The 12,875-nt window shown below is 35.5% G+C and overlaps 1 protein-coding gene across 1 annotated transcript in view; it reads left to right on the top strand.

Annotated features, from left to right (window-relative positions):
- Positions 1–5,650, top strand: part of LOC125259787 (stonustoxin subunit alpha-like) — an 18,254-nt gene extending 12,604 nt beyond the window's left edge. Inside the window, exons 2-4 of the mRNA XM_048177707.1 lie at positions 957–1,116; positions 1,270–1,317; positions 4,822–5,650. Coding sequence (XP_048033664.1) covers positions 957–1,116; positions 1,270–1,317; positions 4,822–5,345 — 732 coding nt within the window. The 3' untranslated portion in view covers positions 5,346–5,650. The remainder of the gene's footprint in view (positions 1–956; positions 1,117–1,269; positions 1,318–4,821) is intronic.
- Positions 5,651–12,875: the final 7,225 nt, after the last annotated feature.

Raw genomic sequence — 12,875 nt, 5'->3', positions numbered from 1 at the left:
GGTATGATTACGACAATGAGTGGGTCCTGACACGTGTTGTCTAACACCAATAGAGTTTAAAATGTCTGCAAATGCCAATCCAAATGCGTCTTTATTATTATCTACATGGATATTAAAATCACCAACAACAAGGACTTTTTCCACAGCCAGTACTAACTCTGATAGAAAATCAGCAAATTCTTTGATAAAGTCAGTATGGTGCCCTGGTGGCCTGTATACAGTAGCCAGCACAAATGTCAACTTACATAAAGTTACATAAAGCACCATCACTTCAAAGGAATTATATTTGAAATTCTTTTGAATGATACTGAATATATTACTATAAATTACAGCAACACCTCCCCCTTTGCCTTTCTGTCGAGGATTGTGTCGATAGTCATAACCTTGAGGACTAGACTCATTTAAAATAATGTAATCGTCTGGTTTTAGCCAGGTTTCTGTCAAACACAGCAAGTCTAGTTTATTGTCTGTGATAATTTCATTTACAATAAGTGCTTTTGAAGAAATAGATCTAATATTCAGTAACCCAAGCTTTATCATTTGTTTATCTGATTTCTAAAGTGTTACCAAATTAAAAACCAACAACAAAAAAATACATAAAATACACAAAAATGCCACAACAACTTCTAGATATTAAAAGCCAGTCTAAATAAATAAGTTTTGAGGTTAGCTTTAAAAAGGCCCAGGTCAGTGGGAAGCTTATTCCAGAGTCTGGGCCCAGCAAACATTTTCCTGAAAGATATATTGAGCTTACAGACATCAACAGATCAAAACTTTACTAATATTTAAACAATTTTACAACAATGTGAAATCCATTAACTTGATAGTATCCTACCTTTTATAATAATTTTTCATAACACATTAATGAATTTGACAGTCAAATTCAGGAAGCGAGGCTGTATATTAGTGATGCTTCAGTGTATTTAAACCACAAATTCAGTTTCTGTTTTCTGTAGAGTTTCCAGTCTCTCTCAGCTCCTCCTGAATCTACAGACGTAAATGACGATCCCTTCAGTTCTCTCTCCTCTTTTGATGGAGTGAGAGAATCTGTCCATCAGCTGAGAGACAAACTGGAGGATTTCTGCAAAGAGGAGCTGAAGAAGATCTCTGACAGAGGTAAAGTCCTGGAGATTCATCTGCTCTCAGAAATGATCCTCCATCATCTCATATCATGTAGAAGATCATATTAGAAATGTCTTAGGAACGGATGCAGGGATCATTTTCTCTTGACATGATAATCACACTCTTCATGTCTGTTGATTTCCACAGTCACTTTCACCAACATTGTTCCCAGAACCAGGAACGACTTCCTACAATGTAAGTCACTGAGAAAACAAGCAGAAAAACTCACTGAGTGTGTTCATGTTCTTCTGTAGAAGGAGAAAGAAAACATGACAGAAATTGATCATGTAAATGATGATTTGCACAGGATATCTGGTAAACTGCTGATATATCGAACATTAACTGCATTTATTTGATTAAAAATACAGTAATATTGTAAAATATCTCTATGATTTTAAAGAACGTTTTTCTATTTGAATATATTTTAAAATGTAAAATAAAAATGACGAATGTGTGGAGGTGTTTTTTACCTGGGATTTTTGATGAACGGAAAGATTAAAATATAAATATAACATGAAAAATATAAATATAAAATAAAAATAGAAATGCGAGTTATTTTGAACTAGGGATTCCACGTATTCATCAAAAACAGGATATCTCCTAATACTAAGGGATAAATATAATTATTTTTCACTGAAAGCCAATTAAAAACGTCCAAGATTTAGAGGTAAAATCACAGTAGTAAAAAAGCTTTTTAAGTTTCAGGAAAAAACAAACTGAAAACTCTTCTGTAAAAATTCCACTGTGTATTTATTCTAAACATGAATTTGTATCAAGTCTCTTTAATCTTTGGGGAAACAGATATAAATGTAAAGAAAGCTCAAGATCGCCAAAGTCTACAGCACTGAAAATCACCAACAATAGATGCTTAAAAACTTTGTAAATCAAATTATTAAGTTGGCTTGTAAAAGTTAAACTCACTGATCTACTACTTAAGCTTTTTATTCTTCTTCTTTTGAGACAAAAATTTCTTAATGCTACTCCTCCTGGAGCTTTCAAGCTACATCCACCAAACTAAGTCTAGACATTCAGACTGTTCTGACTCCAGTTGCTATATCTTTTCAAACTGATCCGACTTGATAGATAGATAGATAGATAGATAGATAGATAGATAGATAGATAGATAGATAGATAGATAGATAGATAGATAGATAGATAGATAGAACTAGGAAAGCCTAGTAACTAGCCTTGGATATGCTAGCAATCTGCTAATTTACATAGCTATGCTAGCAGTGTGTGTACCTTTAAATGCAAATGAGCTCATGCTGCCCACCCCCAAGTTCACGATTCCAATACACTGAGGCATAAACAATACAGAAGAAGCTCACACAGCAAATATAACTCTAAAAAAGAATCATTACAAACTGTTTGTGATGCAGCATATCAGATCATGTATTTGTGGATGTTTGATAGCATGCTGCACGGCTAACGTGGCTAAAGCTATACACTGTAGGAGAGACTCAATAAGAATGAAGATGCGTTTATGAATTACACAGACTGCAAGCATTTTAGGTTTAAAAGTGAAAATGATGACATGGCTCTGATCTCTGTGAATACAGTAAGAAACACTCCAGGACCAGTGTTAGTGGGACACCGTTGTCGCTCGCGAAAACAAAATGGCGGCGCCGTGTGTGTGTAAACATGCAGATTAAGGGGTGGTAATATTATAAAATCCTCTTCCCAGATAGCACACGTACGTCTGCAAGATGTCTGTTAAAGATCACTTCATCTGGAAAGCATCTGCTGTTTAAACATCTGATAGACGTCTTTAAGATGTAAGTTTTACATACATTCTAAATCATAAACATCTTAAAGACATCTTCTAAACGTCTATTTGACATCTGATAGGAAACGTCCTATAGACGTATTGCAGATGAGCAAACACTCTAAAAAATACATCTTCCAGACATAAAAACACACATCAAATAGACGACTCAGAGATGTACGTGTGCTATCAGGGAAGGGGAGTGAAATACTTGCAGAGAAAGGCTTCTTCATCCTTTTCATCTTCATTTATATAGCGCTTTTCACATTACAGATTGTTTCAAAGCAGCTTCACTGTGATAATAGGAAAATGAATGGACAGAGATTGTTTTGGCTTCACAGAAGCTCTAGGAAAAAGTTATCGAGCTAAAATAAGTTTTTGATTGAATCACTTCCGTTGTAAAATCTTTAATTGTTAACTTTAGGAGCTGCTTAAATGACACCTCTTTAACTAAAAACAGAAGACTTTTAATGTGTTCTTGCCGTTCATTTACACGTTTAGTCTATAGGTATGAGCGTTTGAATATGAATGTGTGCAGACGATTAGTGTTTTTTTACAATGTGACATTGCCTAATCACTTGTCTGGCCCACATACTGTAATACAGAATTATCAGTCTCTTCCATGGGGAAAGGGACGGAGGCCTCCACAGGGTATAGTTTAGTTGACACTTCAGGGCTATAAAAACTACGATGCTTAAAAACTTTTACTGATTTACAACTTAAGCTTTTTATTCTTCTTCTTCTGAGACTAAAATTTCTAAATGCTACTCCTCCTAGAGCGCAGGTGTCTAAGCGCAGGTCCTTCATCTTCATCTGGATAGGACCTGGATCTGGTAGACTATGGCAAACCTCGGGATAAACAGAGCGAGACTAATATTAGCGTAAACACCATTCTTATGATGTAGCGAGTACATCAGGTGTTATGGGAAGTGTTCCCGGTTCCGGCTGACCTAATTTATGCAGCCTAATAATTTACATGATTTGAATTATAGAAGTACATAATGTGTTATGTGTTTGCCAGGTTAAAGAGATGCGTTTTTAGATTAGATTTAAACTGACAAGAGTGTGTCTGCTTCACATTTTCTGGTTTGGAAGATTCGCCAGGACACGATTATAGCACTTAAACATAGGAAGTCTGATTTTCATGATATGACTCCTTTAAAACATGCTAGCACTGTGATAGCAAACACACCAACACCCTAGCAACCACCCTGAGAACCTTAGCAACCGCATAGCAACCACATAGCAACACTTAGCATCCACCCAGAATGCCCTAGCAACCACATAGCAACACCTTAAGAACCACTCGGAGTATCCTAGCAACCACATAACAACCTAGCATTCACCCGAGTACCCTAGCAACCACACAGCAGCACCTTAGCAACCATCCAGAATATCTATCTGGCTTTTAAAACTACAAATCTTAAAGGGTTAGTTCAACCCAAAAATGAAAATTATGTCATTTATTACTCACCTTCATTTCGTTCCACACCCGTAAGACCTTCATTAATCTTCAGAACACAAATTAAGATATTTAGTTGAAATCCGATAGCTCAGTGAGGCCTCCACAGGGAGCAATGACATTTCCTCTCTCAAGATCCATTAATGTACTAAAACATATTTAAATCAGTTCATGTGAGTACAGTGGTTCAATATTAATATTATAAAGTGACAAGAATATTTTTTGTGCACCAAAAAACAAAATAATGACTTATTTAGTGATGGCCGATTTCAAAACACTGCTTCAGGAAGCATCGGAGCACAATAAATCAGTGTGTTTTTAAGCCAACTTAAAGTTTGTCTACTAACTTTTTTTTATCTAGTTACACTCATTGTAGAATCAACATAATATGTAGATACTTGCTGAATTAAAGTATCAGTTTCTTTTAAAAAACAATCATGCTGACCCCAGACTTTTGTTTTATCTCCATCAGATTCCCATCAGCTCACTCTGGATCTGAACACAGTGAATAAACACCTCCGTCTGTCTGAGAGGAACAGAGTGATTACTGGCACTTTCCCAGAGATTCAGTCGTATCCTGATCATCCAGACAGATTTGATGTGTTTTATCAGGTGTTGTGTAGAGAGAGTGTGTGTGGACGCTGTTACTGGGAGATTGAGTGGAGTGAACGTGTGTCTATATCAGTGTCATATAAGAGCATCAGCAGGAAGGGATCGGGTGATGAGTGTTGGTTTGGATTTAATGATCAGTCCTGGAGTTTGATCTGCACTTCCTCCAGATACTCATTCAAACACAATAAGATACGGACTGATCTCCCTGTAGAGTCCATCATCAGGAGAATAGGAGTGTATGTGGATCACAGTGCAGGAACTCTGTCCTTCTACAGCGTCTCTGGAGACACAATGATCCTCATCCACACAGTCCAGACCACATTCACTCAACCGCTCTATCCTGGGTTTAGGGTTTATATTGAATCATCACTGAAACTGTGTTGATGAATCAGAACAGACTGTAGAGAGATTCTACCCATAATGCTTTGAGCTCATGATGAATCAGTAACAGTGAGATGTTATAGAGTCTCTTATTTTCTCTTCATTACATTAATACTACAGCTGAACTTCTGTCAGTGAAATAACATGAAGAATAAATGTAACACTTTAGATTACAGCCTGTAAAGTACTGCATAAGTAAAATGAATTTACAGCCTAATTTCAGTAATTATAGTGGATCTATAGAGTATGTGTGTGTAGGTATAAGGGAACAATATGTAAAGTTTGGGGAATAAAATTAACATTATTTATACTGTATTTTAGAATAAGTATTTTAAGGGGTACATATTCATTACAACAATCTTGCGTTTTGAGCAGTTTAGCAAGAACATACACTGTGTAGGTTTATGTAATAGTGTACAAATACATAAAGGCTTTTTTAAAATTATGGGGTACATATCAGTGCATAATTCTTTTTTTATAGCAAAAGTGCAGCTGTTTTAGTTTGGGCTTCTGTTCAGGGCAAGTAAAACTAAAACCATTGCAAGTTTTAAATACTGGGGAAATATACTCTTGTTCCGTGTAGTTTTAGGGTAAGAACAATAAAAAATACACACAATCTGATATCACCGACTCTGAAACCTTTGAAAAACAACTTGATTCAAAACACTTTTTCACAACAACACATTCATTTAAAACATTTTTTTGAAAATAAACTTTTCATTTAAAATACTATTTAAAACAAATAATACATTGATAAATAAAAAGTGAAAATAAATAAACCCAGATCATCTGATCATACTGTAAACTCTTGATCAGTGAAATATATTATGAAAGAAAGCAAACTGTAAGCTGAACTCTGAAATCAGTCCAGATTAAAGGGATAGTTCACCCGAAAATAAAAATTCTGTCATTTACTCCCCCTCAAACTGTTCCAACGCTGTATAAATGTCTTTGTTCTGCTGAACACAAAGGAAGATATTTGGAAGAATGTTGACTACCATAGTAGGAAGAAAAATACTGTCAATACATGTCAGTGGGTCAGTGGGTGGCAAGATCTGCTAACAGTGTCTTTGTTCAGTGGTTCATAAAGGCCTATTATGTTATTTTCTTCTTGTCATACAACTTAAAACAAAAATATGAATTATAGGCTACACAAAAAACACTTTTGTGATAGCGTAGTTTTCCCTAGGCTGCATAAATGAGTAGGCTTTGCATATGTGATTTAACAGCAGTGAAAATAGGCCAGTGGATTATTCTATGACACATGGAGCAAGAGATCCAAGTTCGAGACGCTCCTCGGAGTAGCCTTTTCAAGCCAACATATTTTGTTTTAAATATACAATTATTGATCCGAAAACAATCTTTATTATTAATTTTGTCATTTTTATTGTTTATTTTTTCATTGATAATGATAACAACATTGTAAATATACCGATGTTGGGCGATACTTTGTTTTACTGTTCTTGATGCTTAAGAAACAGCAGATTGGTCAAGCGGTTCTGTGAATCACTCATGAAAATGACAACGATGACCAACAGATAAATGATAAAACAACAAAGAACAAATTTCAAAACTTTTTATTTATTTAAACAAATCAGTGTTGGGTGAATATTATTATTGTAGCTTTAAAGGTGCCATCGAATGTTTTTTTTTTACAAGATGTAATATAAGTCTAAGGTGTCCCCTGAGTGTGTCTGTGGAGTTTCAGCTCAAAATACTCTATAGATTTTTTTTAATTCATTTTTTTTAACTGCCTATTTTGGGGCATCATTAAATATGAGCCGATTTATGCTGTGCGGCCCCTTTAAATGCTGACGATCTCCGCCCACCTTAAACAGTGTCTAAACACAGTTCACACAACTAATAAAACCCTCAAAATGGATCTTTACAAAGTGTTCGTCATGCATGCGTCGGATTATGTGAGTATAGTATACTGTTATATTGTTTACATTGATTCTGAGTGAGTTTGAGGCTATGCTCCGTGGCTAAAGCTAACATTACACACTGTTGGAGAGATTTATAAAGAATGAAGTTGTGTTTATGAATTATACAGACTGCAAGTGTTTAAAAATGAAAATAGCGATGGCTCTCTTTTCTCCATGAATACAGTAAGAAACGATGGTAACTTTAACCACATTTAACAGTACATTAGCAACATGCTAACGAAACATTTAGAAAGACAATTTACAAATATCACTAAAAATCATGTTATCATGGATCATGTCAGTTATTATTGCTCCATCTGCCATTTTTCGCTGTTGTTCTTGCTTGCTTACCTAGTCTGATGATTCAGCTGTGCACATCCAGACGTTTTGCCCTTGTCTAATGCCTTTCATAATGATAATGTTGGAAACGTGGGCTGGCATATGCAAATATTGGGGGTGTACATATTAATGATCCTGACTGTTACGTAACAGTCGGTGTTATGTTGAGATTCGCCTGTTCTTTGGAGGTCTTTTAAACAAACACCATTGTTTCCTCCTTCTTATATAAATCTCATTTGAGACTCACTGTATTTCATTTCCATGTACTGAACTCTTGTTATTTAACTATGCTAAGATAAATTACATTTTTCATTCGAGGGCACCTTTAAACAGACTTGACATAACATAACTTAACATTTTAGTTGACTAATTGACTAAAAAAAATAAAATAATAGCCTACTAACTTGCCTAAATGGTAGCATATTGTTTTATTTTCAAGGTAAAGACTCGAGACAGTAGATTATATATATTTATTACAGGTGTTTAGAAGAAGATCACTCTGGACCCCTCACATCCAGCACACTCCCTCTTTGAACTGTTGCCATCCAGTCGACGCTACAGAGCCCTGAGCACCAGAACGACCAGACACAGGAACAGTTTCTTCCCGCAGGCAGTCCATCTCATGAACACTTGACAAACACAGAACACACAACACTATTACACATTATTTACTTAAAACGCTTATTTATATTTCAAATTTGCACACATAACTGTACATACAATTGTCTATAATATACATTGTCTTTTGCTTTTTTTGCACTTTGTCTATCTTGTAAATTTGTATATTATTATTTTATTCTTTTTATTATGTGTCTTGTCTTGTCGCTGTTACTCTGTTGCACTGTGGAGCTTCTGTCACTAAAACAAATTCCTAGTATGTGTAAACAACATACCTGGCAATAAAGCTCTTTCTGATTCTGATTCTGATTTATCCTGTGTGCGATTTTATGTAAAATGAGGAACACAAAATCTTATTGTTCAGACATTTTCCATTTGTATTGCCAAATAAGTTGCTGTGTACAATCAAAACAAAATAAAAATAGTACAAGCAACAAGGTAAGAACATAAGTTTTTATTTTTGTCTCTTTCGCCAACTCGCTGGATCATCAGGTTTCTTTGTCTCCCTCGCTGATGCGCCATTTACACCTTTTGTCCTGCACCCCCACCGTGAAGTTACTGAACTCTCTCAAACTCTATATCTGAGCATCTGAGGCTGACGAAAAACAAGTGAAGTCCCAAAGAAACAATTCAGACATTAGCCTAATATGTTAAAGTGTATATAGATAATGAAGAAATTAACCTAAATCATTTACATGTCATAGTGTTTTTGTCATACAATTGTATTAATAGTTAAGTATTTCATTATTCAATGATTGAACAATTCAAACAGAATCAGATGCATTGCTTGATCAGATTTACTCTATTTTGTTTTGCTTGGGAAAAGCTGGCATAATAAAATGGAGTACAGATCCACTTCACACATTCGCCATGAACAACATTTTCAACCCAATAATTAGCCTAAATTTTACAGGGATCCTGTTAAAAAAAATAAAACTTTCTGGACCCTATAAAGTTTTTTCTTTTATTTTTATATATATATATATATATATATATATATATATATATATATATATATATATATATATATATATATATATATATATATATATATATATATATACACACACAAATGTAAATTCAGTCTGTTGGATAATATTTGTTGCTTGGTGTAAAATGGAAATCCATGGTAATTTTATAGCCATGTATTTATAACATCTCAGTAGCCCGTGTTTGTGCGGGATTTGAACCTGTGTCATTGGCTACGTTTACATGCACCCAAATAATCCATTTGTAATCGGATTGACGGCTCAATCGGATTGAAAAACGTTCATGTAAACACCTTAATCGATCTGACTGAGCTCGATCTGAAGTGATTTGATAATTTCTAAAAGTAAATTCAAAAGAAAATGTAAGAAAAAACTATGTAAGGGAGTGGAAATGGCTAATGAGCAAATAAGTGCTCCTCTGTCACCATCTAATAGTGGCAATTTTGTCTTTTTTAATTTAAAAATAAAAGTGTTTGTTTTCCTACATCGTTACACCAAGTGTTCAATTTCTTACATTGTGAAACATTTAGTTTTACCAATTCAGATCTTTGAAGGACGAACCAAAAATATTTTTGGTCATCACATTTAAAATAACAAAATTGGATAATATTCAGACTTTTGAGCTTTAAGTGCAAGAAAAGGTTGTGTTACATATTTGAAAGTCAATAATTCTTATAACAGTCTAATTTGCTGGGTTATGATCAAAACTATATGTGATTCAACACCACACACACTTATCGTCACATCGAGGAAGTAAGACTTTATGACATAATCAGAGTTCACTATACCTTGGCTTGTGGTGAATTTATGCCAAACTACAAAACTAAGATTCAATCTTGTTGTTATTCGGTCAGTGATGCTGCTGGCATGAGTAGTGAAAGTGCTGAGGGAGAGGCAGCAGCAGGTCAAACATTTAAAGGTGCCCTCGAATGAAAAATTGAATTTATCTTGGCATAGTTGAATAACAAGAGTTCAGTACATGGAAATGACATACAGTGAGTCTCAAACGCCATTGTTTCCTCCTTCTTGTGTAAATCTCATTTGTTTAAAAGACCTCCGAAAAACAGGCGAATCTCAACATAACACAGACTGTTACGTAACAGTCGGGATCATTAATATGTACGCCCCCAATATTTGCATATGCCAGCCCATGTTCAAGCATTAGACAAGCCAGTATTAACGTCTGGATGTGCACAGCTGAATCATCAGACTAGGTAAGCAAGCAAGAACAATAGCGAAAAATGGCAGATGGAGCAATAATAACTGACATGATCCATGATATCATGATATTTTTAGTGATATTTGTAAATAGTCTTTCTAAATGTTTCTTTACTGTTAAATGTGGTTAAAGTTACCATCGTTTCTTACTGTATTCACGGAGACAAGAGCCGTCGCTATTTTCATTTTTAAACACTTGCAGTCTGTATAATTCATAAACACAACATCATTCTTTATAAATCTCTCCAACAGTGTGTAATGTTAGCTTTAGCCCGTTAGCTGCAGCCTAGCTACTATCAAACTCATTCAGAATCAAATGTAAACATCCAAATAAATACTATACTCACAGGAATCGATGTATGCGTGCAGTATGCATGACGAACATCTTGTAAAGATCCATCCATTATATTAGCTGTGTGAACTTTGTAAATGCACTGTATTAGTCGACAGCTCAGAGGGGGCGGGGAGCGCGCGATTTAAAGGGGCCACGCAGCATGAATCGGTGCATATTTAATGATGCCCCAAAAATAGGCAGTTAAAAATTTTTATTAAAAAACATCTATGGGGTATTTTGAGCTGAAACTTCACAGACACATTCAGGGGACACCTTAGACTTATATTACATCTTGTAAAAAAAACGTTCAATGGCACCTTTAAAGAAACAGCAGTGGCTATCAGTGTGGCACAGAAGTGCAGGTGATCACGCAGCAGTTTCAAGCGTCACATTCACAGACACACACTGTATGACAAGAGAACTCTACCATTTGCTGTAATTATCAACGCATTATTTTCAGATTACAAACAACATAAACAGTGTCAGATTTGCACATGAGTGTTTTATTTTTCTTCACTTTGTCTCACTCTTCCCATGTGGAAAGTAGGGTTCAATATGTGAAATATATTGTGTAATCAAAATAAATTTCAATAAATAAAAAATATTGTGAAAAGTCACACATTATTTGTTGTCACATGTAGTAGACCATTTTTGTGCCGTGGATAACATGGGGATTTTCCATCTGGCTACCACAACAAGTATATTTCAAACCTGTGGGAAGCACTGATTCTGACTTGTGATGCATCATGAATCATAATCACACTGTATTTGTTCATTGACCAGAGGAGAACTGGCCCCTGAACCTGGTTTCTCCCTATAGGTTTTTTTCTCCATTCTGTCACCGAAAGGAGTTTGGGTTCCTTGCTGCTGTCGCCTCTGGCTTGCTTAGTCGGGGACATTTGATATTTAGGGGCCAAGCCCCGAAGGGGCTGTAGCCCCTATTGTAATTGTACGTTTTCCCTTTTATTATTATTATTCTTCCTCCCGAATGGGAGTCTATGGCAGCCCTATCAACGGAACATGAGAAAATGATGAAATTTGGCACAGTTGTAGAGATGCTCATGAATAGTGATTGGACCAAATTTGGAGTCTCTAGAACCAACTCTATAGCGCCACCACCAGTTCAAAATTTCAACATTCTAACGGTTTTAACATTTGAACTGTTTGTCATAGAAAAATTAAATTTAGTTCATCTGATTCGTCTCTTCATGCTGATGCTATTCAACTTCTTACATTAAGTCTCCACCCATTACAGTAGCGGCCATTTTGAAAAGTACAGTATTTGTTTTTTTCGCTTCTCCTCCTTCAAAATTTGTCCAATTTTGTCCAAACTTTGATCAGGTGATCTTTGGTCTGAGCCGCACAGAAATGACTGAACAGATTTTTTTTATTCATCTTTGTTCAAAAGTTATGATGTCACGAAGTTAACGAGGTTGACCCAAAATTGCTATAGAGGCTGTATCTCGGCCAAACTTTGAGCAATCGAAACTAAAATTGGTACACTTGATCAAGACCATGATCTGAGGTTCCATGCCAAATTTGGGAACAGCGCCACCTACAGGTCATGAGATCTGAAAAATGGCTATTTTGGCCAATAACTTTTGAACACTTTATTAGAAAATCAAGATCTTGGTGTCTATGGATTCCCTGTGCCATGCCGAATCCGAGGATATCGAATTCGTCAACATCGGATGAACCACGTGTCCGCCATTTTGAATTTTGTCATAAATTGCAATAACTTTTAAACAATTTGACATATCTTCACACAAATTGGTACGTATGACCTTTAGAAGGTCCTGAAGGTACCTGAGAAGTTTCAACACAGCGCCACCTACTGTTCCACAGATGTAATGATTATTGCAAAACCACTTATAACTTTTGAAAACACTTTCCAAAATGTGTATGCTTTATGTCATTTTATTCCCTGGCTTATGCCGATTCCGACGATGTGTCATTTGTCATTTTCCTTAAATGTACCTGTCTGCCATATTGAATTAAATCAAAAACAGTTTTTTCGCTACTCCTCCCACAAATTTTGGTCAATTTTGTCCAAAATCAGCTCAGATGATCTTTGGACCGAGCCGCACAGAAATGACTGAACGGATTTTTG

The sequence above is a fragment of the Megalobrama amblycephala genome, linkage group LG24 (genome assembly GCF_018812025.1).
Source record: "Megalobrama amblycephala isolate DHTTF-2021 linkage group LG24, ASM1881202v1, whole genome shotgun sequence".
NCBI lineage: Eukaryota > Metazoa > Chordata > Actinopteri > Cypriniformes > Xenocyprididae > Megalobrama > Megalobrama amblycephala.
Note: the sequence above shows the minus strand (reverse complement) of the source record. Positions and strands in the feature narration are given on the sequence as shown.